Source organism: Neocloeon triangulifer, unplaced genomic scaffold, assembly GCF_031216515.1.
Source record: "Neocloeon triangulifer isolate White Clay Creek 2 clone unplaced genomic scaffold, ASM3121651v1 ptg000001l, whole genome shotgun sequence".
NCBI lineage: Eukaryota > Metazoa > Arthropoda > Insecta > Ephemeroptera > Baetidae > Neocloeon > Neocloeon triangulifer.
In genome coordinates, this window is record NW_026775544.1 from 5,200,176 (window position 1) to 5,227,917 (window position 27,742).

Genomic DNA, 27,742 nt, shown 5'->3' on the forward strand with positions numbered 1-27,742 from the left:
GTGTCTTCACATCTCTAGACATAATTCTAAAAATTTTTTTTTTTTTTTTTTGTCTGTGAGGATTCCAAAAGCAATAAAAACATTACATTTATTTGCGTTTCATCATATTTTATGTTCTTAAATTGCTACGCGATTAGAATTATGGATTGCGTATTTTTTTTTTAAACAACGGTTAAATATTTTATTTTAATTTTTATTGATGAAGAATGAATTATTCTAGAGAATTTTTTTCATTTTTAAAATTTTATAATAAAGATATTGTATAAAATCAAAGTCGCATTAATTTAACGTTTTTAAGAGGATCAATAAAAATTAAAATTCTTTTGTCTCCAGATAAAAAAACTTCTAATTTGCCCAAGGAGAGAAAGGTGACTAACAAGACACGGTGATGGATTGCCCGGAAAAATCTCCCTCGCGCCAGCACCTCAAAGCTCCTGAAGGACAACGCGGGCAGGATCTCCTCGGTGCTCACTCGGAAGGACACCACGGCAACCAGCATCAGGGTCACCACTCTGAGGGACATCACCATGATGGGTATTCAAAAGGATCCCAGCATGACCATCACCAGGATCACCATTCCCAGGGACATCATGGTCATCAAGGCGTCTACTCAAGAGGACACCAAGGTGACCATAATGGCGCAGGACATCAACACGGAGGAGGCCATCAAGGGCACCGTGCTGGAGGAGGACACCATGGCGGACAACAAACCTAAAATTTTCTTTTTCAACAATTGAAATAACATTTCGGAAGAAAAAAAAATATAGCATTTGTAATTACATGGATTTTCATTTTTGTGTGAAAAAAGATTGAATGTTTATATTCTTGAACTTTTTATAATAAAATAATATCAAATATAAAAAATAAGACCATAAATTGATTTTATTATTTTTCATTTTTGTTCTTCACAAGTAGCTCCCATATGGACAAGAGAATTTCAGTCGCGCTCTTTTGTTGAGCGGCGCCGACTGTCAGACTTGAGGTCTGCAAGGTGACTGACATTAAAACAGTGCAAGGCCGATGACCTTTGCTGCTGCTGTTTTCAGCTGATGGATTGCTCCTGTAGAGAGGTGGGATGTGTGTGTCGTGCTGCTCAAATGAAGCTGGTTGCATAAATGCAGGCGCTCACCAGCGCATTAACATCTGCTTTCGGATGGAAATATCTGTGTATCATAATTATAATTAAATAACCCAATATTTGTTGATAAATAATTTGAAAGAATGGTCCTCTGCTATATACTGATTATTTTTCGGAGGGTTTTCCCATACATGATTTTATGCCTATTTTGTTATCTGATAATAAAAATGATGAACGCGCACACACGCTTGGTATTGCACAGTTTGACTGCGCTAATGAATATCAGCCTCCGCTGCATGTCAGCTTCCGCAAAAATGTTAACCATAAATTGTCTGGTTTTACGATAATGAAAAATGAAAATGTATGTTGAAGAGCAGTTATTGCTACTAGCCTCAAACGACAGCAGCCCTTCACATTTGACGCATCATGAAAAACTTGATAGTGCTAAAAATTGTGATCATTTACTTTGTGGTTGGTATAACAAAATTTAAGATCAAATTAATATACACCCAATATAAATTTTTTACAAAGACGATTAAATTAGAGCAAAATAAAACATCAAACATTTTGCAGAGCCTGGTGCTAGAAACTTCGAACTTCAAAGTATTGCGTATAAGTAGGAACCCAAAATTTCCTTTTTTTAAATAAATTTGACTATAAAATTTTCAGAGCCAAAACAGACCAAACAAAGGATGATTATAGTCCAGTGCTGTGGGCAATTAAGCTGCACACAGCCAGCTAAAAAAGAAGCCAACACGTCTCGCTCTCGCACTACCATCAATTTGGATAATAAGGCACTATAGATCTTAAATTTAAATCAAATTAAGCCAATTTATGTCCACTGAATTTAAGCATTATAAATATATGTTGTTTTAGGAAAGCAATGCGGACTCAAAATTCTCCACAGCAACTCTTCATACAACTAAAGGTTTCAGTTTAAAATCACATGATGCAAAAAGATTTATTTATTATCTGTGCATTCAGTTCATGTTAGCGCCACTTTAAATTTGGATATTATAAAAGGATCAACACAATCAACTTTGACAACAAATTTGCCATCAAGTTCAATTACTACTCCAATAGTAAAATAACAAATCATGCAATTAATCCCGTTTTTTCTTTAAATATTATAATTTTGTTATAATAGCCTTATTTTTGCGGGGATATTTGCTCTGGAAATTTCACATGCTTGAAATCCGTAATACAAAAATTAAATCTTTTTCACTGAATTTTCAGTTTCATGTATTTTTAGGAATCAAAAGTGGTGGCCATGATGTCTACCAAAAGTTGTCAAATAACTTTTTAAATTTATAATTATTATTTAATTATAATACACTACCCAATTTAGGCTCCACTGCGGATGGAAAGTTTATTCAATCATGTGGCCAAAAGTATTTTATAAGCAGTTTGAAAGTAAATAATTAAATTTTTGTTTTGCAACTTGTTAATAAAAATCTATATATTTTGAGTAAAGTCGACGATATCTGAGGCGAAAACTGCTTGCTGCGCTTACAATATGCGTCTTTTAAAATTAAACTCTAATGAACAAATGAAGTGTGTTGCAGGAATTAATGGTACAAAAACATTTTTTTTTTTTTGCCAAAATTCATTAGATACTGGTTGTTTTTATAAATTGGAATTTTTTATTTTATTTAATGCTATTTTGCATAGAAAAAGATTTAAAAATGCAATATTATATATTAAATTTTGTTAGAATCCATCGACTGTCGATAATTAAGTAATGTAATGTAAAAACTAGATGAGATAAAGCAAACATCTGTATCTTACTGGACGAGTGGTTTTGTGGACACTGATTGCAGATGCTGGTGTCCAGATGAGAAGAACTATTCAATGGAAGTTGAAAATTTAACTTGGCTTCAAACTAGCGCCAGCAACCCAGCCGCTGATAAATGCATCACTTTTGCAATGAACCAGGATTTGGCCAAAAGCGGATTGGAATTTGCAAATTGCGCCGATCAACATCCGTTTATTTGTCAAGTTTAAGATTAAAATATTTAATAAAAATTAAATCCAATTTTTTTTTCTTCTCTTTAGTCTGTGGAAATCACATGCCCAAGCGCCAACTTGTACCTGAAAAATGTGAGTCTTAAATTCTTATTTCTGAAGAAATCCTAAATTTTCTCTTTGTATCGCAGATAAGTTTATTTGAAAGAGGCAAAAATCTCATAGGTTAATAGTTTTATTTTATTTAAAAATTGTGAAAAATAATATATAAAATTTTAGGTTCGTCAACAAATGGATTTTGGGAAAACTCGGCTGATTCAACATTTCTTTTTGGAAACACATTGGTAAAATATAAATTTTTTATTATTAATCGTTATAAAAAGATATAAATTATTGAAACTTTTTATGCTCCAAAGATGACGTGGTATGAGATATGGACGCATTGTGCAAAATTTAAAATGACTCCCCTGAGTTTGCCTACCGAAAATGACCTTAATTTTGTGAAGGGACTATTAAAAGGTAAAAAATTACTTGAATAAAAGATTTTAATACATTTTTTCAGATCGCATTCAATTTTTTAAGATTGGAGGTACAATTACAACTATTGGACGGCAGGGACAAGACTCGATTTTCCAGAGGCTGCTCCCATTTGGTGTCCAAATCGTGAAGATTTAACAAATTTTGATAATAACAAATTTACTGGAAACGGAAATGCCACGATGATCGGAGAATTTGATTGTGTTAGTTTTCAAATTAAAAAGGCAACTAAAAATACGTCCAACGAGTATTTGGCTACTTTGAATATGATGAATTGCAGTCGGCGACAATTGTTCGCTTGCAAGGTACAAGCACACATATTGATAAAATACATTTATTACATTTGGATACGAAGGGACCAAAAACTACAAACACGTGCGTCAAATCAGTTTGTCCAATACACTTCTTGAAAAATGTATTTTTTATTACTTCAATCAAACGATAACTTAATTTAAATATAATATTTTGAAACAGAGCAGCCTATTCAACAATGTCTCTGGGAATTTGGAAAGTGAGATTTTTAGCATAAATTATACTTCATGAAAAAATTAAAATACTGAAATAAATAATTTAGATACTTTTGCAACTTTTACCAATACAATTCCCTGGCATAGAAATTAAAAACCAGTAGCCACAATGCATATTAAAACGTTTTTTTTTAAATTTAATATCCTGATAAATATCACATTTCATGGCAAAAATGTTTTGCAATATTTACATGCACTTTTAAATTTTTGTCATTACAATGATCGTGTTAATTTTTGCCAATTTGAAAAACAATAAATTATTTAACAGGGGCCGACCTGTATGGCGAATGGCAGGCAAAATGCAACAAAGTTTTCATTTTTGGCAGTCCAATTACAAATCGCTCAACCGTTGACGTTAGTATAAAAACCGGCTCATTAAATTTTTCGCGTAATTTTTTACTCTAATGCAGGCAAAACTCACATGGGAAGAGGCGCGTAAAAAGTGTGAGAGCATCAATTTCCGTTTGATTACATTCAATTCTCGGGCCGATTTCGATTGTTTGGTCAACGTGTCGCAGAAAAATCTTGGGCCCTTCTGGACGTCCGGGGCTTACTTTGACTGTCCGGAAAGTCAGAAGTATTCGTGGTGCGGGGCCACAAAAGGGGACGTGAACTTGACGGAAATGGTGTGGGGTCAACAAGGGCCACCTGAGGGAAAGGTCAATAGTTGCATAGCGGGTGTCCTAGATTTGGACAAAGGAGTTCAATTACAGACTCTCGACTGCGACGCGAACATATCTTACGTCTGCGAGGTTTGCTCTTTTTTTAGTTTAAAATCATTTAAAAAAATGTTCACTTTAACAGGCCATGGACACTAAAGGCAAGAGTTTGGCCGAGGCAAAGAGTGAAGAATGCAAATTGATTTTCAACGTGTCTAGTTGTAAATTTTTTAATTTTTATCTAGTCAAAAGATATGCATATAGGACGACAAATTCAATCTCTTTATAGCGGACTTGGCCTCAATTTTCAGCAATTTAAATTTTTCAATAAATATAAGGGTTTGGAGCAAAAATACTTTAATTAAAACGCACTAAATTCAAATTACAGTGCTACATAAAATGCATGGGGGATAGCTTGGAACTTGTAAAGAAAATTTATATTACGTAAGATATAATAAAAAAAATCTATCTATAATTAAGGTCAACATAAATGGAAGCTTCGTTGATTTGCAAATTATAAAGTATATTGAAGCGTCAATGGAGAGTGAGGAACAAACCGGAAACAGTTTTGACGTTTTTGAAGTCTGCAAAAATCCCAACACAGGTTTTATTTTGCAAAATATCTCTCACAACACAAATTGAACTATATAATTAATAGACCTTGGTGTATGTGAGTCAGCGGCACAGACTTTCAAATGTGCAGCGGAAAAGGCACCGGACGCGATGATAAAAATGGTTGATGATGCGGCTGCAGATATGGAGGTAAAATTTCACATGCAATAATATGGAAGCGACAAAATATTATTTTGATGAAATCTTAAGTCTGCACCACCCGTTGGACCGTTGCAGAACTTGTGTCCATACAATTTGACCAACTGCATTCCAGATGTAATGCATTTTTTAAATTTTATTAGGGTTGAGCGTTTTATAGTCGATCAACTATTTTTCCTCCAAACTTTCTTCTATATATTCGAAAATTAGCACGAATTCATCCACTATGGAGTTGATAAAACATGATCTTCCTCGTTTTACCCAGATAAATATTTCCAAAATACAAAATATGGTGGCCGTGCCTTAAAATTTTGAACTGGTCATTCTGATAATTTCTATAGCTTCTATTGGCAAACATTGATTTTCGTGATACCTTCTCCCCCAAAGACGGGTAAAAAAGAAATTATCACAAATTGACTAAAAAAGAGGAAAAATTATTCATAATCAAATAAAACACTCAGCTCTGAAAATACTAACAGAATTTTGTTATGATTTTTTTAAAGCCTGTCAAGATATCTCAAGTGAAGAGTAACACCCGTAAAATAATCTTTTTTTGATAATTTGCTTAGAAATTAACTGCACACATTATCTTTGTATAACCTGGGCAGCTCCGTCTGGTATGCATTATTTTGTGACGGCATGCGGTGCAAAATATATTTTATCCTCTGAATGGGTCTGAAAATTTGAGCTATATATTAAAATAAAATGAGCAAAAAACTACCTTTAAAAATATAGACTGACATTGCGGGTGCAATACAAAAGTGTTGTGAAATGGGAATGGTTTCTGCTTCATTCATAAGCCATCAGCAATTTAAGTGTTTTATAGACGCAGATGCTGGTAAGAGTTCAAATTGATTTTCTTTACACAAATAATTAATTCAGAATTAAAAATTTCGTTCAGCTTTGAATATTCAAAAGTTTGGCACTGAATATTCTGTGGGGGCCTTCAGTGCCGGGAACATTCCGATTTTCAGTTGGTGTCCTACGAAGCTGAAGGTTGATGATTCATTCAAATGGATAAAATCGGCCAATTATGATTCGGATGTGTTCCAATGCGCAAATCTTCAATTGGGCGCTGGTGGTGTCTTTGAAGATTATTTGATGGCAACCCCATGTCACGCAGACCAAGGAAGGCAGCTTCAATACATTTGCATGTTACAATAAACAGAAAAACATGATTGAAAGTCAATTAATAAAGTTCTAAGTTTTGATTAATTTAGAAATGTATCAGTATAAAATTTTGATTCCTTTTTACCATAAAAAAATAAAATTTAACCATATTTAACATGAGAAGGGAAAAAATCAGGACTCGCCTTAGTCATATATTAAAGGATATTAAAATTATTGTATTCCTCTTGATTTTATTGCCACCTATAAATTAAGAAGATATTATGTACACGTTTATACCCAGTAATACTCATCTAAAATTTTTCGTTGAAACGTTGAAAGTAAATTAAATCACCCACTTTTCCTATCTCATAAGAGGCTTTGTATCAGCAGTCATTTCCATAGTATACTTAAAATAGGCCATCAATATTAAAGACGGAAACAAAATTTCAACACACAGCGAAGAAAAACTCGCGAGAATTGTCTCAAAGGTAGTTAATAATAATTATTTATGATTAAATTTATTTGTTGTGAAAAGGAACATATATTGCGTGAAATGAGGCTATATTTTGTAAATATAGTGATTTACATTTATTAATTAAGTTAAATATGCAAAGCAACAGGAAATACCAATAAGGATAATGAATATCGATTAAGCAACACTCTTCTTTTAATTTCTTTTCTTCTCACCGCAATCACTCTCTTGTTCGGACCATTCACACTTCAAATTAACAAAATCACATGGTTTATGCGCGCGCGAAATGTGACAAATCTCATTATTTACAAATCGGTCGTCAAGTAATGTGTTTAGTATCCCTCATGATTGTACGTCCTTTAGAATCAGCAAAGTGCGTCAAAGTCTCGTGCGTGCTGCATCAATTTTGGACTGACTTCAACACGCGTATTTTGGGCAGACGTATTTATTTATCTTTCAAATTACATAATTAAATATTGTCACGAGCAAAAGAGAGAAAAAGAACACCTGGAGCCAAAAACACGTAGAAATAATTATGTAAGACATTTCTTTTGATTCGAAAAATTGGACAAATGAGAAATCTTTTTACCTTCTGGCCAAACTTGGTGCGCTTCCTTCGAAAATTTTAAGTAGCACTTTTTCTTTCAAATTGTGTACAAACTTTTGGTCTTCTCTTTGTTTAGAGAAGATATAAAACTGACAATAATTTTACAAAAATCCAGCGCACCAAGACAATTTCAATTTGATAGTTAATTATAATGCTCTCACAATCATTAAACATCTGTCAATGAAAACGGCGAGTCGAAGAAAAACGAAACACTTATACACGGCACGGCTCAGGTCAGTGTAATTCAGTCTTGCACTGGTCGCACTCGGATCACAAATATTTTTTCGAATTCTTGCGTCAAATTATCAATATAGTACGTTATTTTTTCTTCATTTATATTTTGCTTCGATTGTTCCCTTCCTAGTCAACAGCCAACAACAACGGTAAAAATATCCATCACTCTTGCTCAAGAACAGAGGTCTCTGATTAGAATTTAGCAGCGGAATCATCTTGAGGCAGCCGACACGGTGGCCAGCAAGCTGCACACAACCAGGAACCAGCTCCAAGAGGCCAGCTTGGCTGAAGAACTCTGCATGGCGGTGCTCTCGGCACATTGACCTGCACAAATAGTCAATATTAAATTTGATCAGAATTTTTAATTAAACATTTGAAAAGATTATTCCAAAAGTAAAATAATTATATTCAAACACATCTAAACAGGGAATTTAAATTTAAGTTGCAAGTAACAAATATTATTTTAGGTTTGAAAAAAAGGGCTTTTATTTCAATAAATTTTTTACCAATATTTGTGACGTTGAATGTCCAGGCGCCGGTGACGCCAGGGCTGATGTTTCTAGTGCAGGTGTCGGTGACGCTGGAGAACTGCAGTTGGCCTTTGTCGTTCTCGGAGTAGACGAAGCAGTACCGAGGTGGACCAGTGCTACGGCGGCTCAAGGGAGAAGCAATCAGGTAGAAGGTGCCGTTGATTTCCCAGCTGCCGTGGCAGGCAAATGCTGAAGAAAATAAATTAGTAATTTGTTCAACTTGCAATGGTTATCAAAATTTTACAAGGCCTGAATATTAAAATGAAAGGGTGCTGAGGAATCATTTTTTTTTTTAATTCTTACATTAAATTGAAAAAAGGAAACTTTCAGAAACTTATATCTCATAAGCTGCTTAATACTTCATGGAAGTAAAAATTGAAGAAGAGAATCAAAAGCACATTAAATGGATAAAAAAAAAATTGAATTTTGCTATACTTTCTATGAAATTTTATTTATTTTTTGTTTGATTAATGTGACAAGCTGTTGACCAGTAAAAACAGCAAAATATGAAGTTTGGGTTTTCTAAAATGGAAAATAATTTTTGTCCAATGAATCTGTGAATGCTTACAAAGATTTAAAATTTAACAAAATGAAAATACTGTCCTTATTTTTGGAATAAAAATGAGGATTTTTGTTAACACTCACAAGAAACACTATCACTGGGACAAGACGAGTGGAACTCAAGGTTCTCCGACTTGGAGCAGCCGACGAAGAGTGATTCAATGTCGTCGGCGCAGGCGGCGTCCCTGGCCGAACCTGCGGAGGCGCCCGTCCGCTTGCTCTGTTTGGCGCCGTCCCTGCTCACTCCGAGCACCGCGTACCGACCCATGTCCGGGCACGTCCTCGGCCTTGGCGACGCAGCTGTGCGTGAAATTCAAATCAGATCTGTTGCTTGTGTAATTAATTAACAGGGGCATACTTATCAGCGTGGTGAAGGGCAGGGCGACGGGGTTGAAGTTGTTCTGATGGCACGCCTCGTCGGGCGCCGGGGCAAAGTTGCTCGTTTGTTGCAACTCGATTACGTGGCTGTCGCGCCGGTGGAAAACCATGCACACATACCCAGACTCGCTGCAAACAGACAATTTCAAAATTTGCATGATTAGTGAAAAAATTTGAATACAAAAATAACATTATTTATTTTAGGCCAACAAAAGTTTATGATAATGTAATTTTAATCCCAGATATTCTTTAAATTTGACAGAAAATTCGATAAATAAAGAAAAAACATTTTGAATTTAGTTGGATAAAAAATTTATATTTATATTTTGAGGATTGAATAAATATATTATTATTTTGTTTCGTACATTTTTTAAATCCACTAAGATAAATTACATATATTATATTGCACTGTCTCTTGTTTGTGTAAAAATTAGTTATAAAAGAGCAAAATACAGGAGCTTGGCCTTGTTATAAAAATAAAATTGTTTTTAAAGTAAAAAGAAATAAAAATCAAGAGCTCTCTTTGCTTGGTGTGCCAACTTTTTCTTTTCTCAATATCAGTTCCAGAGTAATAAACTAAAAAATTTAATTAATCGTATTGCCAACTTTATCTGAGCAAGAAAAACTTAATTAAACGCTAAAATGATTCTTTGTGGGGCAAAAATCACTGTTTAAATAAAAAAGTGGCAACTTCTCAGAACATTAACAAATTTTCTCGTGAAAACATAATTAAACCTGAATTCAAAGTGAAGTTTCTCTCTCGAGGATTTGGCAAAAACTTTGCTTTTAAATTGCATTAATTTTGAACGAAACTTCATATCAAAATGTTTGGTGTTATTAAAAAAAAACCCTTATAAAAGTTTTCGATGAAAATAAATTTGGGCAGAAAAATTGACTTAAAACAACAAGTTTTGTTTGAATTGAGTCTAAATTTGAATTTGCCCCAACTTCTGACCCGGGCTATAATTTCTCAGACTCTCGCCCTCACACTAATTATTCTCATTCAAATTTAGAGTTTTTCTAAGGGTGCTGGACTGTATTTTTATTTCACAATGAATCCACACACGCAGCCGAAATCAACCCGCACATTGATAAGGGGGCTTGCTAAAAATCGGCGCCCCCATTGAAGTCCGAGTACGAAATCAAAGCCGCTGATTGCGTGCGTCGCAATTACGGGATGAGGGCTCGTCGCTTTGAAGTTTGCGTCTAATTAAAAGTGGCCAATTAGTGGAACGTACCATCCGACGGTGACGTGCGCGGTCAGGGTGACCTGTTTGTCGCCGGACTCGTTGATGGTGTGGCACACGACGCGCATCTCCTTGCCCGCGTTCTCCGAGTCCGAGTCGTTGGAAATGCGCAGCGTGGCGTTCTTGTGCGAGAATTGGTACGACCGTTTGTAGTCGAGCGTGTGCCAGTGGTGGTGATCGGTCACCCACGCCGGGTACCGGCAGTGTGTCGAGTGGATTTCTGCAAAACACAACCACAATTATTATGCAAATTTCTTCGTGTAATAAAATAAAACATAATGAACTTCACAAAAACACAAAATTGCCATTTTGAGCGATTTTATAAAATAAGGAAGAAGAAAAAAAGTACAAAATTATATTTATCCGAATTAACAGCAATTGATGAGAAAAAAACGCATTTTAGCCAAAAGGCAGTTGATGTTTTTTTAAAGAAAAAGATCAGATATAAATAAGAAATTCCTTGGAAACGAAATCAAATTTCAAGACAATTTCACATGGAAGCAAACAATTAGCAACAAGCTACAGTAAGTTTAATTAATTTGCACTTGCTTCCAACAAATTTACATATTTCAGCCTTTTTCCCTGAAAATCAAATAATTATTAAAAAAGGGTTCTGATAAATCGTCAAATATAATCAGCAATATTTCATCATCCATCACCATTTAAGGAATAATTTTGCTTAAAATTTGTAAGAAGCGCAAAAACCCAGCAAAAAATGAGTGACCTATTTGACTCCTTCCCTTTTTACCTTATTTCATTTCCCGCAAAGCAATATGAGTTTCTTGCTTCGCTCGTATTTCGCACTCATCATTGTTTTATTGAATAATTGAAAAAATATTATCAAGCATTGCTGGAAGCAAAAAGAGCTTTAAAATTAAAGCAATGATTTGATAATATTTTCTCAATTTTTCAATAAAGTACAAGCGAAGCATGAAACTGAGCTTGCGTTGCGAGAAATTAAGTGTTCAGGCTGCTCTTTCATTTAAATTTATTAAAATTCGTGATTCTACAGCTCTTTCGATTTTTCCCTTATTCGTTTCCGTTTTCCTGACTGCTAATTTTATTTGAAAACAGTTCTTTTTATTTTATTTTACAGAGATTCAATTTGATGAAACGAGTCTTTTGCCTGATTTTGCGCTACCTGCGTCATTTCGTCGAATGTATCTCGTTTCCCAATCCAGACTTATCGATAATAAAACGAGCCCATTCTTTCTCTGTCCGACGGCCGTTCTCGTCAGAATTCCAATTTTTTGCTCGAGCAGCGCCTCGCGAGAGAATACATAATAACAAAGATAGACCTCACTCTTGCGCCGGCCCGTCGAGTCCATTTATTGAATTTGCCCGGCCGTAAATAAATGGCAACGCACGTACGTCCGCATCATCAGATAGAACAAGTCAGCCCGAAACTGTATCTTTCTCCCGTTGTTGTTCTTGTTGTTGTTGGCAGATAAATAATGCTGCTGGGCTGCCCGAGGTCCAGCAGGCGCGTCTTCCCACGCCCCCGTTCACGCGATCGCACCCTTTGCGGCCTTCCCTCGATTAATCATTAATTGTTTCTCCTGACTGAGAGCAGAAAGTGGTGCGCCCGAGTGGAAGATTTTCGTGTCTAGCTCGTTTCCAAGGAGTCCGTCCGTTTCTACGTAACTTCGGCAACTTTGCAATAATTTGACACTTGGAAAAGATTGTTTAAAGAGGGTTTATAAGTGACGAGGAAGTAGTGCAAATAGCTGCCGATATTTTATTATGCCAAACAGAAATGAAGATTTTGAGAACACAAATTGGTTGATTCTTAGAAAATCAGTAAATACGTACCTTGATTAACAAATAAAATTGCAATAAATAATTAATTTATAAAAGAAAGTAAGGGGTTTATAATAAAATTTCATAGGCAAACCAATTCATTATAACAGAAGTGAAAATTTCTCTTGAAAATTTGCTATTTAACATTTTAAAAAATAATCATTTTCTTTACAAAATTTTTACAAAAAATTGGTTAAATGTAGATTTAAATAAATTTAAGCTATCATTATCATATTTTCGAATCGTTTTTTTTTTTTTTACAAAATAATGAATATAATTGAAAAACCAGAATATATATTATTTTGAAAAACATGATCCTGAATTTTGGCATGTATTTTTCCGTTACAAAGCTCTGCTGAGTTGGCGGAGAAAGCGGCGAAATAATGGCATGGCATCGCACGCGGCCAATTTGTCATGTGTGGACACTCGAGGAAATTGAGAAGGAGGCTTTATTGCTCTCGCGCGTCGAGTGCCTCCGTTGCGTGCGTGCGCGCCTTGGAACAAACTCGAGAGTTCCGGCCGACAACTCTCGACATCGCCAATAAACGCGCTAATAAATACAGACATCGGCGAAAGGCGCCAAACGAAAATCGCCGCTCGCTCGCTTGCCAGCCAATTTTCCAATCTCGCTGATTGATTTTCGCACCACGCATCGCCAGAAAGAAGCGGCTTCTTTTTTGCAAACAACTCTGCGCGCTCTTCACTTAAATTAATTAAATAAAATTAAAGATGACTCACTATACTTAATTTGAATAATTTTCATCTGTTCACTTCTATTTGATTGAAGCTTTGATTTCTCCGGATTTCTCGATAACTCTATTCAATTAAATTAAAAAAATTGGAAGCTTCGTTCAAACAATAAGTATTTTTCTTTTTTTGATGATATTTTTTTTTAAAAAATTTGATTGATCTTCAATATAAAATTTTTGTCTATTAAAAAAAGGTGAATAGCAAAAAAAATTGTGCAAGCGATGTGAGGAAAAAACGACTTCATGTTTCTGCAGTTTTTGGTGAGTATTTTTCTTTGTATTAAGCCAGGTCTGAGGTTCTGGCAAGGAACATGTGCCGAACAATTATTGCTGCGAACGCACGCACTTGCAAGCAATTTGGCCCAAGTGTAATCTGATGACGTGACCTACCCACTTGTGTAAGCCAAGGCATTAAAACAAATGGTTATAAGCAGCCAAGAACCGCTTCCAGCAAACCCCGAATGAAATTTTTTGGAAGTATAGCAAGAAGAAAGTCAGCTCTCTCTATTAGTTAAAATAAACAAAAAGAAAAGTAGTCGTAGTTAGCAAAAATATTCTTCTTTTTTAAACAATCACTCAAAATTGCAAAAGGTACAAGAAAAAGGTACTCACCCTTAGTGAGTTTCATGGTCCTGGAGCCTTCGGTGGCTGAGAGGAGGCCGTTGCACGTGGCATCACCTGACTGCGCCACCCTGAAGGTGACAGGGTGGTCGTGGGCGTTGCGATCGTACACAAAGCAGCGGTATCGGTCCTCGTCCGTGCTTGCCATCTTGTGCGACAGTTTTCCAACTAGGTAGCGCGTGTTGCCGTCCTTCCAGGTAGCCAGGCACTGCAACTCCTCAGCTAAAAACAGTCATTATTTCACAAATATTATTTACAATTTTTAAGTATCATAGCAATAACAATTAAGTGGCAAAATCAAGGAGCTTGGGTCTGTTTCTGTAAGTGGAGCTTACCATGGCAAGAACTTTGTTCAGTTTTCCAAAAATTCCCCATGAAAACGTGTTCAAGCGTAAAGGTCTTGTGTTTGTTTTCAGTTTGGCAACTTCGTCGTTTTTCTATCGTTTTTTGCCCGCCGATTTGACCAAAGGTTATGACCCTGTTGTTATCTCCAAAATTCTCTAATCTCAATTGATTGCCAGTTTTAAATGAATAATTCATATCTTAAATTAATATAATAGTTCACTTACAAGCAATAACTTTTTGCATGTTCATTTAAGCATTTCTTTGTTTGATTTGTAAAAGAAGAAAAAAGAAAGTTTCTTTAAATTTGCTCTATCACTGTGAACACTGCAGAACAAGTTATTTTATTTTTATGTAAAAAGTGCGTACTTCTTGCAATTTGAATAATTAAATGTTTTAAAACGAAATGTTTATAAAATAAACAGTTCATAGAAAATTATATTATTTTAAAATTTTGGTTTAGGAGATAAATTAATCCCTTCACTTGAGAAAAAGACTCTTCGAACTTTTTGCATCTCTGCTCGCGAATGGAAAATATTAATTATAGCATTCCTGCTCGCGACATTCTGAAAATGTCACCCAGAGTGAAATTTATCGCACCCCTGGTAATTATTATGAAAATTAAAAGCAAACAAGCGGCGCGACGTGATTCATCGCTGAACGCTGCCGCTTTTATTTACCGATGGATTAGGTGGCGCAAGGGAAATTCCGGACGGAATTTTATCGCCGGGCAAACAGTCGAGATTACACACTAAAAGATAAAATAACTCTTCTTCTTTTTGCACTCACTCGCTCGCTGCGGGGAATTGAAAAGCAAACGCGCGATTGGATTGGAAACATGACCACCGCCGGCGGACGCACGTTTTCCTCTTGTTCGAATGCGAAATGCTCTAATCTACCCGACGCTGCTTTTCCCTGCAATTCGAACGCCAGTTTTAATTGATTCTAGCCGCGTTCTACACTCAGTCAGCACAGATGGATTAAATTTCCCCTCCCGAGAGGAAAAAAATATTGAATATAGACACGGAAAAATTTAGTGAACCCTTTTCTGAAATATATCCAGATCGGCTTTGAAATTTTTTAATTTAATGAAATTATTAATCAGATATATTAAAATATATCGGCAAAATTTTAAATTGAAATAAAATTTCAAATAATTTTCAACTATTTCGAACACCGCTAAAAGAAACAAGGATAAATATCGGTTTTCGCTTAACTGTCTGAAAAAAATTACAAATTTTTTGATGAAATTAGGCAAAACGTCTTTATAAATTCCTACAAATTACTGGTTCGGAAAAAGCAACCTGGTTCTAGATCATACACCTAAATTTAGAAACTAAATCTTAGTTTTCTATAGTTAACTTTTAAATTGGACTAACTTCTAATATTTCCATAAATATTATGCTCGGACTTCAACACACTCTAAAAAAGGAAAAATTTTAAACACAAAGCCTAATTTTGAACCCGAACGCAATCAGTTCTTGTTGAATTTGATTGAATTTGGTGACTGTGATTGGGAAATCAATGGCAGCACGTTTGTTTCGAGTTCTGTGCGCAGATAATGAAAGACAGACCTGTTGATAAATCACAATGTGCTCGGCAATGAGAGCGCAGCATTTGACAGGACACAGTGCATGAATTGTCGGAAGCCCGGCGGGATTTGCGTTCATTTCACGTGGCGGCGCCGAAATTGGAAACAAGCGAAAGCTCTCCGGCGTTATCTCCCGAGTGTCACTCACTCAAAATCAGCCCCGAGATTAATGGAGTGTGACGGACGAACGGGTGGAAAGTCATCAGGGAGTGCAGCATCATCAGCGTCATCGTCTCTTGACCCCGCGAAGAATGCAAAATAATTGCGGTTTTTCCTCCAAGTGCATCGTTGCCATGAATTGAATAGGCAGAATGAAGTACTTCAGGTGCACCTCCCAAGATTTTTTCTCACATTTTTTGTTATTTAATATTAATTGGAGCAAGAGCTAAGAGCTCCAACATTTCCCCAATAAAAGATTTACCTTCATTTTATAAATCCCCATAACATAATGTACACCCAATTGACCTAAATTTTCCGCTTCCATGATTAAGAGATGAATCTTGCAAGATTTAATTCTCGGATTCATTGCAAAAAAAGTTTTTTACTGAAGAACGCGAGGAAAATATAAACTGGCATTTTTTTATAGGGAAAATGAACGTTATGAAGTTTTTCCATTTGCACATAAAAAAATGATACACGCTGATTCTCATTAAAATTTTTGTATGGAGAATCACAACCTAGATTTAATTGCAATTAAGAGAAATGAGCTGGATCTCCATTTAAAAAATTGCTGCAAACTGTGTCAAGAGTGTCACAGAAAATTCTTGCTTAACTTTTCATAGGGTGCAATTAAGAAAATGAGTGCAACTGCAACTCCTTCGTTGCTCGTAAACAAAAGTGATACTACTAAATTGAAAGTTAGCACTCGAGTGGCTTCAAGTGGATTTCTTGACAAAAGTAAATGTAAAAAAAGGCAGCTTTGCAATGTGCTGATATGTAATTTAAAATCACCAGAACATCAGCCAGCCGGATAAAACCGGTATTGTCTGAATTTTGATATCAAAAAGGAGTCAATCACAAAATTCTCCTGGATTATGCTTTTTCCTATCATTATTATGAATTTTTGAAAAATTAATACTCACAAGAGCTCTCCGATCCGGCAACGTCAGCACAGGCCTGGTAGCGCAATCGGATGCGCGAGTCGGTGATGCAGGAATCGACCCTGGAAACGGGCCGGGCGCACTCGCCCGAACCCCTGCTGTAGGTGAAGGAAAAGGGCCCTTTGAAGGGACAGGGCACCGGCGTCGCTTCCGATCGGTACATGGAGAGCAGGACGGCGTCGCCGGGGATCTGGTTGCACATCGTCTCCAACGAAGAGCGTCGCAACTCGCAAAACGCTGCAACACAAATTTAATTTATTCATTAGTTTTTATGGAAAAAAATTGCTTCAAAATTATAAGATTTTATTTTAATGACACGCCGACTCAAACAGTGATTGCGATTGTATTCCAAAGATAAGAAATTTATATTGCTCTTGAAAAAGAGTAGAGAGTGATAATTTTTTCATCAGAGAAAAAAATCAGCACTTAAAGACTTCTTCAGTCTCTTGTTTTTTTTTCTTCTTTTGATTTTAATTCCAATAATTGAAATTTTATTTTGAAGATCCCAGCTTCAATTTGAAATGATGACTGTATTCTAAGTTCCACTCATGTGGTGGTCAAGAAATATAATAAAAGATTTTGAAATGAAGTCCAAGTGGATGGGATTTCTTGAGCAACGAGCGCAGGTGGCGTCGCTCGATACAATGAAGGTGCAGACGAGTTTTATTATCATTGCCTCGGCCGGGTGTGTATTGAGATATTGCACTCGGCCACTCACTCGACGGAATATTGCCCAGCGTCCAATGGCAGCACAGACTACCAGTTCACAACTGTTTCTGTCGCCTGTGTATGAAAATTGAAAAAAAAAATGGAAAATTGTAAAAAAAAACTTGAGAATTTAGTTTTCCTTTCATTGTGACATTTGACACTTGACTCTTGACTGTCAGGGAAAATATTACTTATAATGGACAAAATATTTCTGCTGTTCAATTGTACTGAAATTGCACGAAATAAAACAGGAGTGAAATCTCAGAAAATGTTAAATAAAAAAATAAATCACATATGAACAAACTATTGTCTTCAATTTTAATTTTTCAATTAAAATTTTCTATATTGGATTTAATTTTATTTAGAGTCTGAGTTTGGAGGTAAATTATTTAAACTTATATAGAAAGATCTAGATATCTGAAACTTTAAATATGTGATATAACAATAAAATCATATATATAATATATTTATCTGCTTTGTTGCAAAGAAGAAATTTTTGCAATAATTTTAATTTCAAACTGACTTTCAGTTTGGCTTTTGGGCCTTATATCAACCCGACAAGCTATATAGACTGTTGTTAATCTAGAGAAAAAGTTGGTTCGAGTTTAATTGAGGATAATGAATGTAGCTGCAAAAATTATTCCATTGATGAATTAATTATGAAACATTTTTTTACGCAGTTTTAAAGCTTTTCGACGGCGATGACGAGGATTGTGAACGTTCCGACAGTCTGGAATGACCGCCGGATCTCGGTCGTAAAATCAGCGGAGAGTGCGAATGTTTCGTTCCGGGAGTGCAGCAGTTTATTAAAAAGGAATGGTGGTGCCGGAAAAGGAATGTTTTTTACTTTTATTCATCTGCTCTCCGTGAACAATATTTAATAATGGCGCAGTAAAAGAACACGAGCCGCCGCTCTCTATTTCTCCGAGTGGGCTTTTTCCGGGCGGCAGGAAAAATAGCGAGGCGAATAACAAACTTTTTGTCTCCCCGAGGGGGGTGCAAATCCTTCGCCATAAACACGGCCGAGTTATTTAAATGTAGTCCCGCTGGCTGCGCTTCATACGCACATATTTTCCGTGTTTTTACGACGCGCAGCCGCCCGTTTTGGCATCGGAATGCGTGGGATTAGAGTGGTGCGAAAAAAGGAGAAACAAAAAATCTACGTTCTTTTTTCGCCGAGCAGAAATTGCTTCCCTTTGACACGCAGTCGCGAATCAAGAGGGAAACAATAATTGTTTCACCTTTCATTCGTCGGACGAGTTTGGAAATTCATTAACGTGCTCGGAGGGGATTATTTATGAATTTTAATATGTAGCACGCGCGTCTAGACAAAAGAAAGAAAGAACTCTTGCAGAAGTGAAGCGGAGACAAAAGCAACTGTTTTCAAAGGAGGCAAATTTATTAAAAAAGTTTTATGCCGGAAATGAAACGGCAAGCGAAATTCAAATTAGCCCGCAGAGCACGTCATTTTTCAACTCCGTTTTGATAAGAGGGAACGGCGTCAATCTTTAGCAACCGATTTGTTGATTTGAAAAAAGAATGGATTTGTACTAAAAAGTGAACGAATATTGTCTTACAATTTAAAAATAAAATTGCTAATAATCATTTATGAACAAAATTGATTTTATTTAATTTTCTCCTAATTTTTTTTAGCTAATTGAAAGTATAAAAATTATATAAAAAATTTAATATTGCTAATTAATCATATAATTTTTTTATATCAAATAATGGTTTTGGGAAAAGCATGTTGTTGAAAAAAGGAATAGCTGGGCACAACTGCAGGAAAGTTTTTTCTTCAATCACTGGTGCGGAAACAAAATTACAAAATTAATTACAAAGATAAAAATAAAGAGCTTTCGTTAGAAGTCATTTACTTGTACAAAACTTTTAAATGTTTCCTTTGAAGGAAGAAAGAGAGTCTTTGTGGTTCAAAAAGTGGAGCGACGGGTCGATCGACATGCAAAATTCATCGGCCAAACTTGAGTGCAGCTTTTGTGTAATTAATTAAGTTTGCGGCGGCGACGACGGAATTGCGTCGGTGCAGCAATCCGTTCCGCCTCGACAGTTGCAGCTCTCTGCACTTGCAGCGTTTGATTAAATTCCTTCGGCGCACAATGGCGCGAGACTAATTAAAAGTAAACACGGAAAGAAAGGCTTTGTCGGCGGCGAGCGAATGACTCGAGAGAAAGAGAAAGGTAGGCAGACGGATTGGCCTCAGCGTGCGGCGCGTTGCCTAGTCTTGAAAGTAAGGCGTTTTCTCTTTGCTTATGATTTTTTATGATGCTGAAGGCAAAAATTAAAGTTAAAATAATTGAGAATCAATAAAGCGAAATTTTCATTTCTTTCTTCCACTCGAAGACGTTCAAAATCATTAAATATGGGCATGAGTCATACAATTTTAAGAAGAAAAAGGATTTATTCTAATATGGAAATTAAATTACCGAAATGTTGTAACAAAAGCAGGTTATATTTGAAGAAATGAGTTATTTTGAAAGGAAATCTAGATTTATAAGTTCCCGAATAAATCAATTTATATAAAAAAAAAAAAAAAACACATTTGAAATGTATAACATCCCTTGGAATAATTTTACAGTAGCAAAGAGTCTTTATTGATTTGTATGTAGGCAATTACTGCCCAATTTATAGAAGATTACATTTTTATTAGTAATTTCTACCTAAAATTTCTGAAACAACAGTCGTGGGAGTATAATTCCAAATTCCAATATTGATTTTCGCGTCATGAGAGTCTCGCCGTTAAAGGCTCAGGAGCAGTCAGGCGCAGGTGCTTTTGCGGAGCCATAAATTATTAGGCAACGCTCTCCTTTATTTGCCGTTCTCTCTCTCTCTCTCTTAAGCCGTCGTTATTTTCATAATCAAGCCGACTGGCCCCGCGCGCATTAGTACTTCTCGCGAGTGGGAGGGGCAGGGGGCCAATTAGGGCTGCTCGCAGGTGGGCCTGGCCGGGGCGTGTTGATTGCCCGCCACAATGAGTTACGACCAAACGCTCGCTAATTTATTTACCTGGGCGCCCGCTAATGAAATGTGGTCAGCCACTCTCTCCCTCCGCCTAGACTCAGATTTTCCCCGTCGTTTTCGCGGAAAAGCCGATTGTAAGTCTGCACATCGCATTTTTTTTTCCAAATCACAAGCAGCACTTGCAAATTCTTGCGAAGTCGACTTCAACAGAAGCTCTCACAATAAGCCTCTTTTTCCTTTCAAGAATGCCAATCATCGTCGTGAAAGTGATTTTGGAAATAGTGTTGTTTTGAACATAATATGAGAATAAATAAAATTTGCCAAAATACAAGATACCAGGAAAATTGATTACTCAGACTATACAATTTTATTTTTAAATTCTAGTTACAATTAAAATAGGAAAATATGTAATCAATATTTTATGAATTGACGCAAATGACTTAAAAATGATCTCACAAATTGTTGAGAAACTAATTTTAGTATGACAAATAATAAGTTTCATTGAAAACCTGGGAAGTTTCTTTCTTTTTTGGTAGGAAAAATCGGAAAAAATGGGTAAAAAAGATAGGTATGTAACTGGTATTCTACAGATCATCTTTATTTAAACTAAAAATGTCCGAAATTTGCTATTTTCATTTTATATTAAAAACCTAAAGCTTGTTATTTATTGGAATTGTTATTATTTTATTTTCATATCATTTTTTTCTGTCTTTTTTTATTGAAAAAAATTAGTAATTCTGATATAATTTTACATTTTTTCTCTTTGCTCTCTGAGCCAACAATAGATTCAAACACAATGATCCTGGGCTTTGCTTAACGTAGTCGGCGCCGAAAGCATAAAAAAGCGGTCGTTTCTTCTTAATGTCGGGTGTTTGGTCCAGAGAGAGAGAGATGACGGTCGCGTATAAAACATTATTACCCCTGGAAGATAGGCAGGCAGAATGGACTCTCGATATGGTTTCATTTCTCTTCTTATTTTACGCGCGGCGACAAAGACGTTTGCGGCGTGAATTACAAAAGTTTCGCCGGCGCACATTCGATTTAATAACAGAACAAGAGATCCAAGAGTTGACGAATAACAAAAGAGTGAGTGAGTGGCCAACTCGATTTCCTGCCTCCAGATTGGCGCGTTTCTTTCCAGGAAGAGAAAATTTCGCATGCAAATTGGCTCTTTTTGCGAGGCCGCGAATATAAATTGCCTGGTTAAATGTGCCCTGCTTTAATAGCCTCCACATGCAGAGAAAATTTTTCAACAAATTTTGAATTTTGAGCAATTTTTTGTTTGTTTGAAAGACAGTTGTGAGAATGGAGGATGTGATGCGGAAATTTGCGCACGCGGTTGGGTGTAATCGGGGCAGTAAAAGAGGCCAATTATGCACGTCTGAGAATGGCAATTACGCAAATGGACCGTCTCGAGCAGGCAATTTAGTCGCAGCTGCCGCCAAAAGGTGCGGCGAACGAGCAGACGACGACACTTTGAACAACAGAGGCAAATGGCTTCAGGTCGCTCAAAGCGTGAGAATAACTATTTTCATATGCGTTTTTGGCTTTTTTTTTATGAAATTAAATCAAAATTATTGTGCTTTAGAAATAAAATTTAAAAAAATTTGAAGTTTTACGATTTACATTATTTTTATTGACTAGCGCTGTGAAGAAGTAAAGATAAATGAACAAAATCATATTCCGCTCTACCAGTTCTGGTCAGTGATTGCAACCCCATTCATAAAGCGGGAAAATACAATTTTTTTCTTCTTACAATTATCCCATTTTATAAAATATAAGCTCCTTTTTATTTACTTCTTCCTCCTTTACTTGAAAATTCTGGTTTTGAATACTTATATTTATTGTGTGGATATAAAGGGGGGGAAAACTTGGATGAATAACTCGAATAAAAATTTAAGGGTATCCAAAGTAAAATTTCTTTCGTATTTTCTAGCTCCCAAAATATTTTTCATGACTTAATTTATTCCATTAAAAAAAAACTATTTTTAATTATGAATTTTTTTTTTACAAATTTTAGGCTTTCAAAAAACAAAAAATGAAACAAATTTGTCAAATACAGAAAACAAATCTCTGAGATAAAAACAAGAACAGATAAATTGCATTATTGGAAAGAGGGTTTTGACTCTTCCCCCAATTTCGACACCAGTACGGTTCAAAGTTTGCGCCTCGGATGTAACCAGGCAGGCCATATATTTATTTACGGCGAGTCGCAAAAGCGGAAAATTGAATTCGGGTGGCGCGCGTTATTGCGGCTCATTTGGCGCCTCTTTCTCTCTCTAATGTTCCGCCCCCGAAAGAAGAAGATCAGGGTGAATTTATCGCAGCCGCAGCGGCCCGCGGACGGCGCGAATAAACTCGGGGAATTTACCCCGACAGGCTGCAAACGAAATCCCCGCCTTTGAAGTAGGTGCTGCGCTGACATTCAAATGTCACGCGGCCAAATCCTGCGAGGGGAAAATGTCAAAATCCTTTTACCAAGAAATTTATACGTAAGAAAAAAATCCATACATTCTGAAAACTTCAAACTGGATAAACACACGATCGTGTTCGGTCGTTAATTAACTCGCCGGCCGAAAAATAAACATTGCGAAAACGTGTCTGGGTGGAAAAGCAAGGCCGGGCGAAAATCATCGCGAGGCAACGAGCTGAAAATTTCCACGCTTTTAGCCTCAGATACTCTCGACGGCGGATTATAGCGAGCAAAATGAAAGGCGGAATTTTTCGCTAATGTCTGTGAGAGGAGCGCCGCCATTGTCGGATGCGAGGTTTTTTGCACAAAAGGTCGCTCAGCTTTGCGAGTGTTTTTGCAGCTTTCGGACGCGCTGCTTTGTGCTCAAACAAGGAAGGCTTTTTTACCTGTGGATTTTTACAACCTTCGCATTCAAACTTTCAAGAGGCGGATTGCGAAATCCCACACATTCGCTATGAATGTATGTTTTGAGATTAGTGATACTGCGCGAGCAGGTTAACAGTTAATGAGAAATGAAGTTTTCCGTTTATGGACAGGAAAAATGTAGGGAATTTCAAAGGGAAGCAAAAATGAAGAAATGTTGAGAGAGAAAAAAAATTATGATTTAAAATGAAGCCACTTTTTCTTTTTAAACGGTCCTTGATGAGGAGATTGAATTCTAAAAATAACAAGAAGCATAATTGTAGTTCATGAAAATGAAATAAATTAATGGGAAATTTTCATAGTTTCTAAGCAACAATAGTTTCAAAGGTTAAAAAAAAACAGCGATTTAAAGCTTATTGCTGGCTTTGCACATTTAAAATAATATTAAAATTAACAATAAGCTTATATATTTATTAATAATTTTTATTTAAACTGGTTAATTTAAATATCCGACAATAATTTAGAACTTTCTCTGCCAACTTCTAGTTTTCTTGAAAAATAAAATTTACACATTAGAGAACCTGCTAAATTTTAACGAAGTAATTCAAACGTTTGCTAAATAACGTATATTCCGACAAAAATTACATAGTTACTTGCTTTGAAATGAATCTACATACAAACATTTGAAGTTAATAAATCCATCAATTTATTTCTTTTTTCCAGTATGTTAATCAAATAATCAACAAAATTTTATATTCAGCTACTTAATTTAGAAAGTAAATTAGAGACAAATTAATTTAACGAAGTTAGGGTCACTTTAAAAACTTTTGTTTCAGTGATAAAATGAAATTAGCGACAACTCCGTACTTTCCAAGCAAGTGTACCGAGCATCGGCAAGTTTGGTTGTTGGTGTGGCGGAGTAATTTTTGAGCAAAGTAGCTCTCCGGTTACGACGTGCGGCGCTGCGACTTGGCCTCGGGCCGGCCCTTAAGCGGCTTACGCTAAATGCCTTCTAAAGTAAAAGCCGACGGTGTAGCTTTCCTTTATGGCGTCATTACACCTGACCCCTGGCATTAATGATTTAATTTAACAACGGCCACCGACCATCCCCAGCGGCCCGAATTAAAAACGAACCAACACCGGCCAACACTGACTGAGCTGCTCTCTCAAACTGCAGAATTAGAACAATCGAGCTCTTTAATGAACTCTTTTCCGCCGTTTCCGATTTGCATACCAATGACGGCCGGAAAAGAGGGCGCCGATTAATTATGGATGCCGACGGCGGTCGTGATTTAGAATTCAATTAAGCGATTGCTTGCTTTTGTTCTCAGCCAGAGTGCAATCAGAATGCATTTCATTACTCGGAAAATATCAAGCTTGAATAAAATCGATCATTTATATTAACGATTGCAAATGTTAGAATAAAATTGCACTCCAAATAACTATTACACGTGTTTTTGTTATTTTTAATTTAAATTAAAACCTGTCAATTAATGTCATCAAAGCTTAACACAGTTTCATAAAATGTGTCTGCAGAAATTAATTATTTCAAAGTTCATTAAAATCAACTTGATATTTTAAAAGAAAAAGAACGAAAATAATTACATTTTATAAATTAGCCATCAAATATATTATTGTTTCTTAAGAAAAAAAAAGAAAAAAAGTGATTAATTAGCAATTTCCCCACATTTGTTTCACATCAGGAAAAATCCACCCTTGATAACACACTCTTATTTTTGATTATTTTTTTTTTTAAATTTACTGGTTTTTACATGAAAAGAAAATTCCAAATAAACAGGTTTATATAAAATACACGCATAAAACAACGGATGAAAAATATAAACTTTAAATAAAGGATTGATTGAATTTTTCAACTGATCAACTGCTTGAAATTTCTGAATTTACGCCAACCGATTTTATATATAAATTTATCGGACCAAAAACCATTCGGCCTGAGTGTGTCCTCAGGCACATATCATCGATTGCGATTTCAAATTATCCGAGCGTTCCCCCGAGGCCACCACGGGTTCTATAACTCTGTCAGTGGTGGTCGCTCGCTCGTTTCCATCAGTGCGCGGCCGGCCGAATTTCCAATGATTAAATTTGTACTCACTCTCTTTGTACTGGAGCACGTTGTGGTGCTTCTCGTGGATGACGACGCATCTGAAGCAGCCCTCGGACCTGCAACACAAATATAAACCGTCAGCGGATAGACAGACCGTATCCTGTGGGACTAATAAGGCGGCGACCGATGGCTGCGGTCGTAACTCACACGCGGCCAAATATTAAACGGCCGCGTTTCGTTCCCTCGTGCATTTAAAACGCCATCAACGCAGTAATGAATTTATTCCGACCGAGCCTGTGTTCGGCGCTCACGAATTTCGACACAATCTCGACAAATACTGCAAATGAGATTTTGATCGGGCTTAAGGGACCAAAGGGAATCAAATGTGGTGCATATTGGTCTCCTGCTGAAAGCTCCTCGTTTGATCTTTTGCAACTTTCTGCCAATATATTCAAACTCAAAACACAAATAAATTCAAGGTAGGACAAAACTTCTGAAAATAATTTCTATTCCTTAAGTAACAACATGAAAAATAAATGATATTTTCACATCATATTTCAAATTTGAAATTATGCTGCAAAGTTCGCCAGATGTAATAAAATAATGCAGTCATTTCAGGACTAATTCTTGTTTATATAGTTGCAAATTGTGTTTATTGATCTATCGCAATGGTAATTGCTGCCCATAACGGGATGCATCATTTATACATTCAAAATTTACATCATATTTGCAATAATCAACAGAACATCGTTATTTTTTGGAAAAATCATACCATAAATTAAAAATACCAAATTCGAAAGTGATAATTCCGTCTTTTTTCGGATAAATTAGGGGTTCCCGTTTGGAAGAAAAGGAATGGCTCCAGACAAAACGGCCCTATCAAGAATTTTGAACTTCCAAATTAAAAAATACTCCTTCTGCACCAGTTTGCTGAATTTGGTATAAAAGTTCAAGGCATAAAAAAAATCTGTGTTTTTACAACTGTGTTGCGATCAGTCTTAAGAAATTTGCGGCTTGACGGGAATTACAAGGAAAAATCTCGCGTCGGAGAGCAGCAGTTTGTATCGCATTAGCCGCTTTATTAGGGGTCATGTTTTAGGACGACGTGATTGATAATGATTGATCGAGGCGCGAGTGCAACTTTGATATAAAACGCGCGCGGTGGGAAAGGAGGAGGAACATCTCGAGTGATGAATGGCGCCCGGCGACGCGAGGAACTTGAAAAAGCAGCGACTCTGATCACTTACGGCTCAGAATTATTGGCCGGCCATCTATCTGCGTGCAAAAAGTGCAGACTGCGGGGAAATCGGCCACAATCGGTCTAACTGGCCCCCGAGGCGACTCATTTTTCTCCTTCCCAACTCGGAAATGGACCGAAAACCAAGTTCGGACGAAAAAAAATGCTCAAAATTAGCCCGGCATCTTGTTGGTCGTCATGGCGACGCAGAATCCGTCGGCTTAATAAGCTCAGATCGGTAAACATTCTCGACTCGGGAGAGGTGTGATTGTTTTTAATTAAATTCGACAAGCGCCGCGTCGGGGCCGGCTTTTTTCCAATTACCCGCACCCGATCCGCCCAGTGCGTGTCGCGTTTCAATTGCACGCGCCGCACAAAAAGCGAGGGCCCTCATTCACTCACTCAGCTTTTAATTTGCGCACGGATGCCTTTTCTGCAAACCAATCGGCGAGTTTGTCCGCAGCAAAATAATGCTGGTATAAAAAAAGGAGTTGGCAAAATTTTGATAGTCTTGTTACTACATAATTGAAAAAAAATTAAATTCATTGAATTCGCCAGAATATGATCTTAGTTGCAAAGGAATATGATCAGGGCTACTTTGCCCCACGTGCGAACTCATCCAAATTAAATACGAAACAAAAAAATTAAAGCAAGAGATAGAAAAGAACATTTATAATGATTAATAATTTGCTTTTTCAACGCTCACTTATTGTTAGTCGACAAATATAACCTTGTTTGCATAAAATTTGAGAATTTAAATGGAAACGAAATTACAGTTGAAAAATTGACTAAAAAAATTAAACAGCATAATTTTATTACAACAATCACCGAATTCATTTTGAACGATGTGCAAGAGGAATCAGATGAAAAACTAATACAGGTGATATACAAAATTAATCTGAAATTGGATGGTTTTAGATGAAGATGCTTTTCTCTAAAATCAATAAAAATAGAGATTTGATTTGACTTTTCATCAGAATGCGAGATGCAGAGATATTAATACGGTCTCCATTTTAATTTAAAAATTGTATTATTTATTTA

The 27,742-nt window shown here is 36.2% G+C and overlaps 2 protein-coding genes across 3 annotated transcripts in view; one reads left to right on the plus strand and one right to left on the minus strand.

Moving 5' to 3' along the window:
* The first annotated feature begins 1,469 nt into the window (after positions 1–1,469).
* LOC132193430 (uncharacterized) lies at positions 1,470–6,752 on the plus strand. Of its 2 annotated transcripts, none has more exons than XM_059614093.1 (29): positions 1,470–1,549; positions 1,652–1,694; positions 1,748–1,872; positions 1,955–2,006; positions 2,063–2,160; positions 2,226–2,276; positions 2,331–2,364; positions 2,427–2,491; positions 2,553–2,652; positions 2,838–3,076; positions 3,134–3,178; positions 3,235–3,268; positions 3,323–3,387; positions 3,460–3,562; positions 3,626–3,885; positions 3,936–3,995; positions 4,055–4,091; positions 4,376–4,461; positions 4,518–4,859; positions 4,912–4,987; positions 5,056–5,105; positions 5,155–5,190; positions 5,247–5,370; positions 5,425–5,528; positions 5,589–5,654; positions 6,041–6,074; positions 6,146–6,210; positions 6,273–6,375; positions 6,439–6,752. In XM_059614093.1, the coding sequence occupies exons 1-29, from the start codon at positions 1,505–1,507 to the stop codon at positions 6,699–6,701; spliced, it is 2,805 nt and encodes a 934-aa protein (XP_059470076.1). In that variant the 5' UTR covers positions 1,470–1,504; the 3' UTR covers positions 6,702–6,752. The 2 variants fall into 2 exon arrangements, with proteins under 2 accessions (XP_059470076.1, XP_059470085.1); XM_059614102.1 differs by having other exon boundaries at positions 5,059–5,105.
* A 446-nt stretch (positions 6,753–7,198) lies between these two features.
* Positions 7,199–27,742, minus strand: part of LOC132205844 (uncharacterized) — a 148,070-nt gene continuing 127,526 nt past the window's right edge. The window contains exons 4-11 of the mRNA XM_059635173.1: positions 25,513–25,580; positions 16,862–17,116; positions 13,838–14,068; positions 10,668–10,896; positions 9,410–9,558; positions 9,136–9,351; positions 8,467–8,679; positions 7,199–8,284 (exon numbers count right to left, since the gene is read on the minus strand). Coding sequence (XP_059491156.1) covers positions 8,172–8,284; positions 8,467–8,679; positions 9,136–9,351; positions 9,410–9,558; positions 10,668–10,896; positions 13,838–14,068; positions 16,862–17,116; positions 25,513–25,580 — 1,474 coding nt within the window. The 3' untranslated portion in view covers positions 7,199–8,171. The remainder of the gene's footprint in view (positions 8,285–8,466; positions 8,680–9,135; positions 9,352–9,409; positions 9,559–10,667; positions 10,897–13,837; positions 14,069–16,861; positions 17,117–25,512; positions 25,581–27,742) is intronic.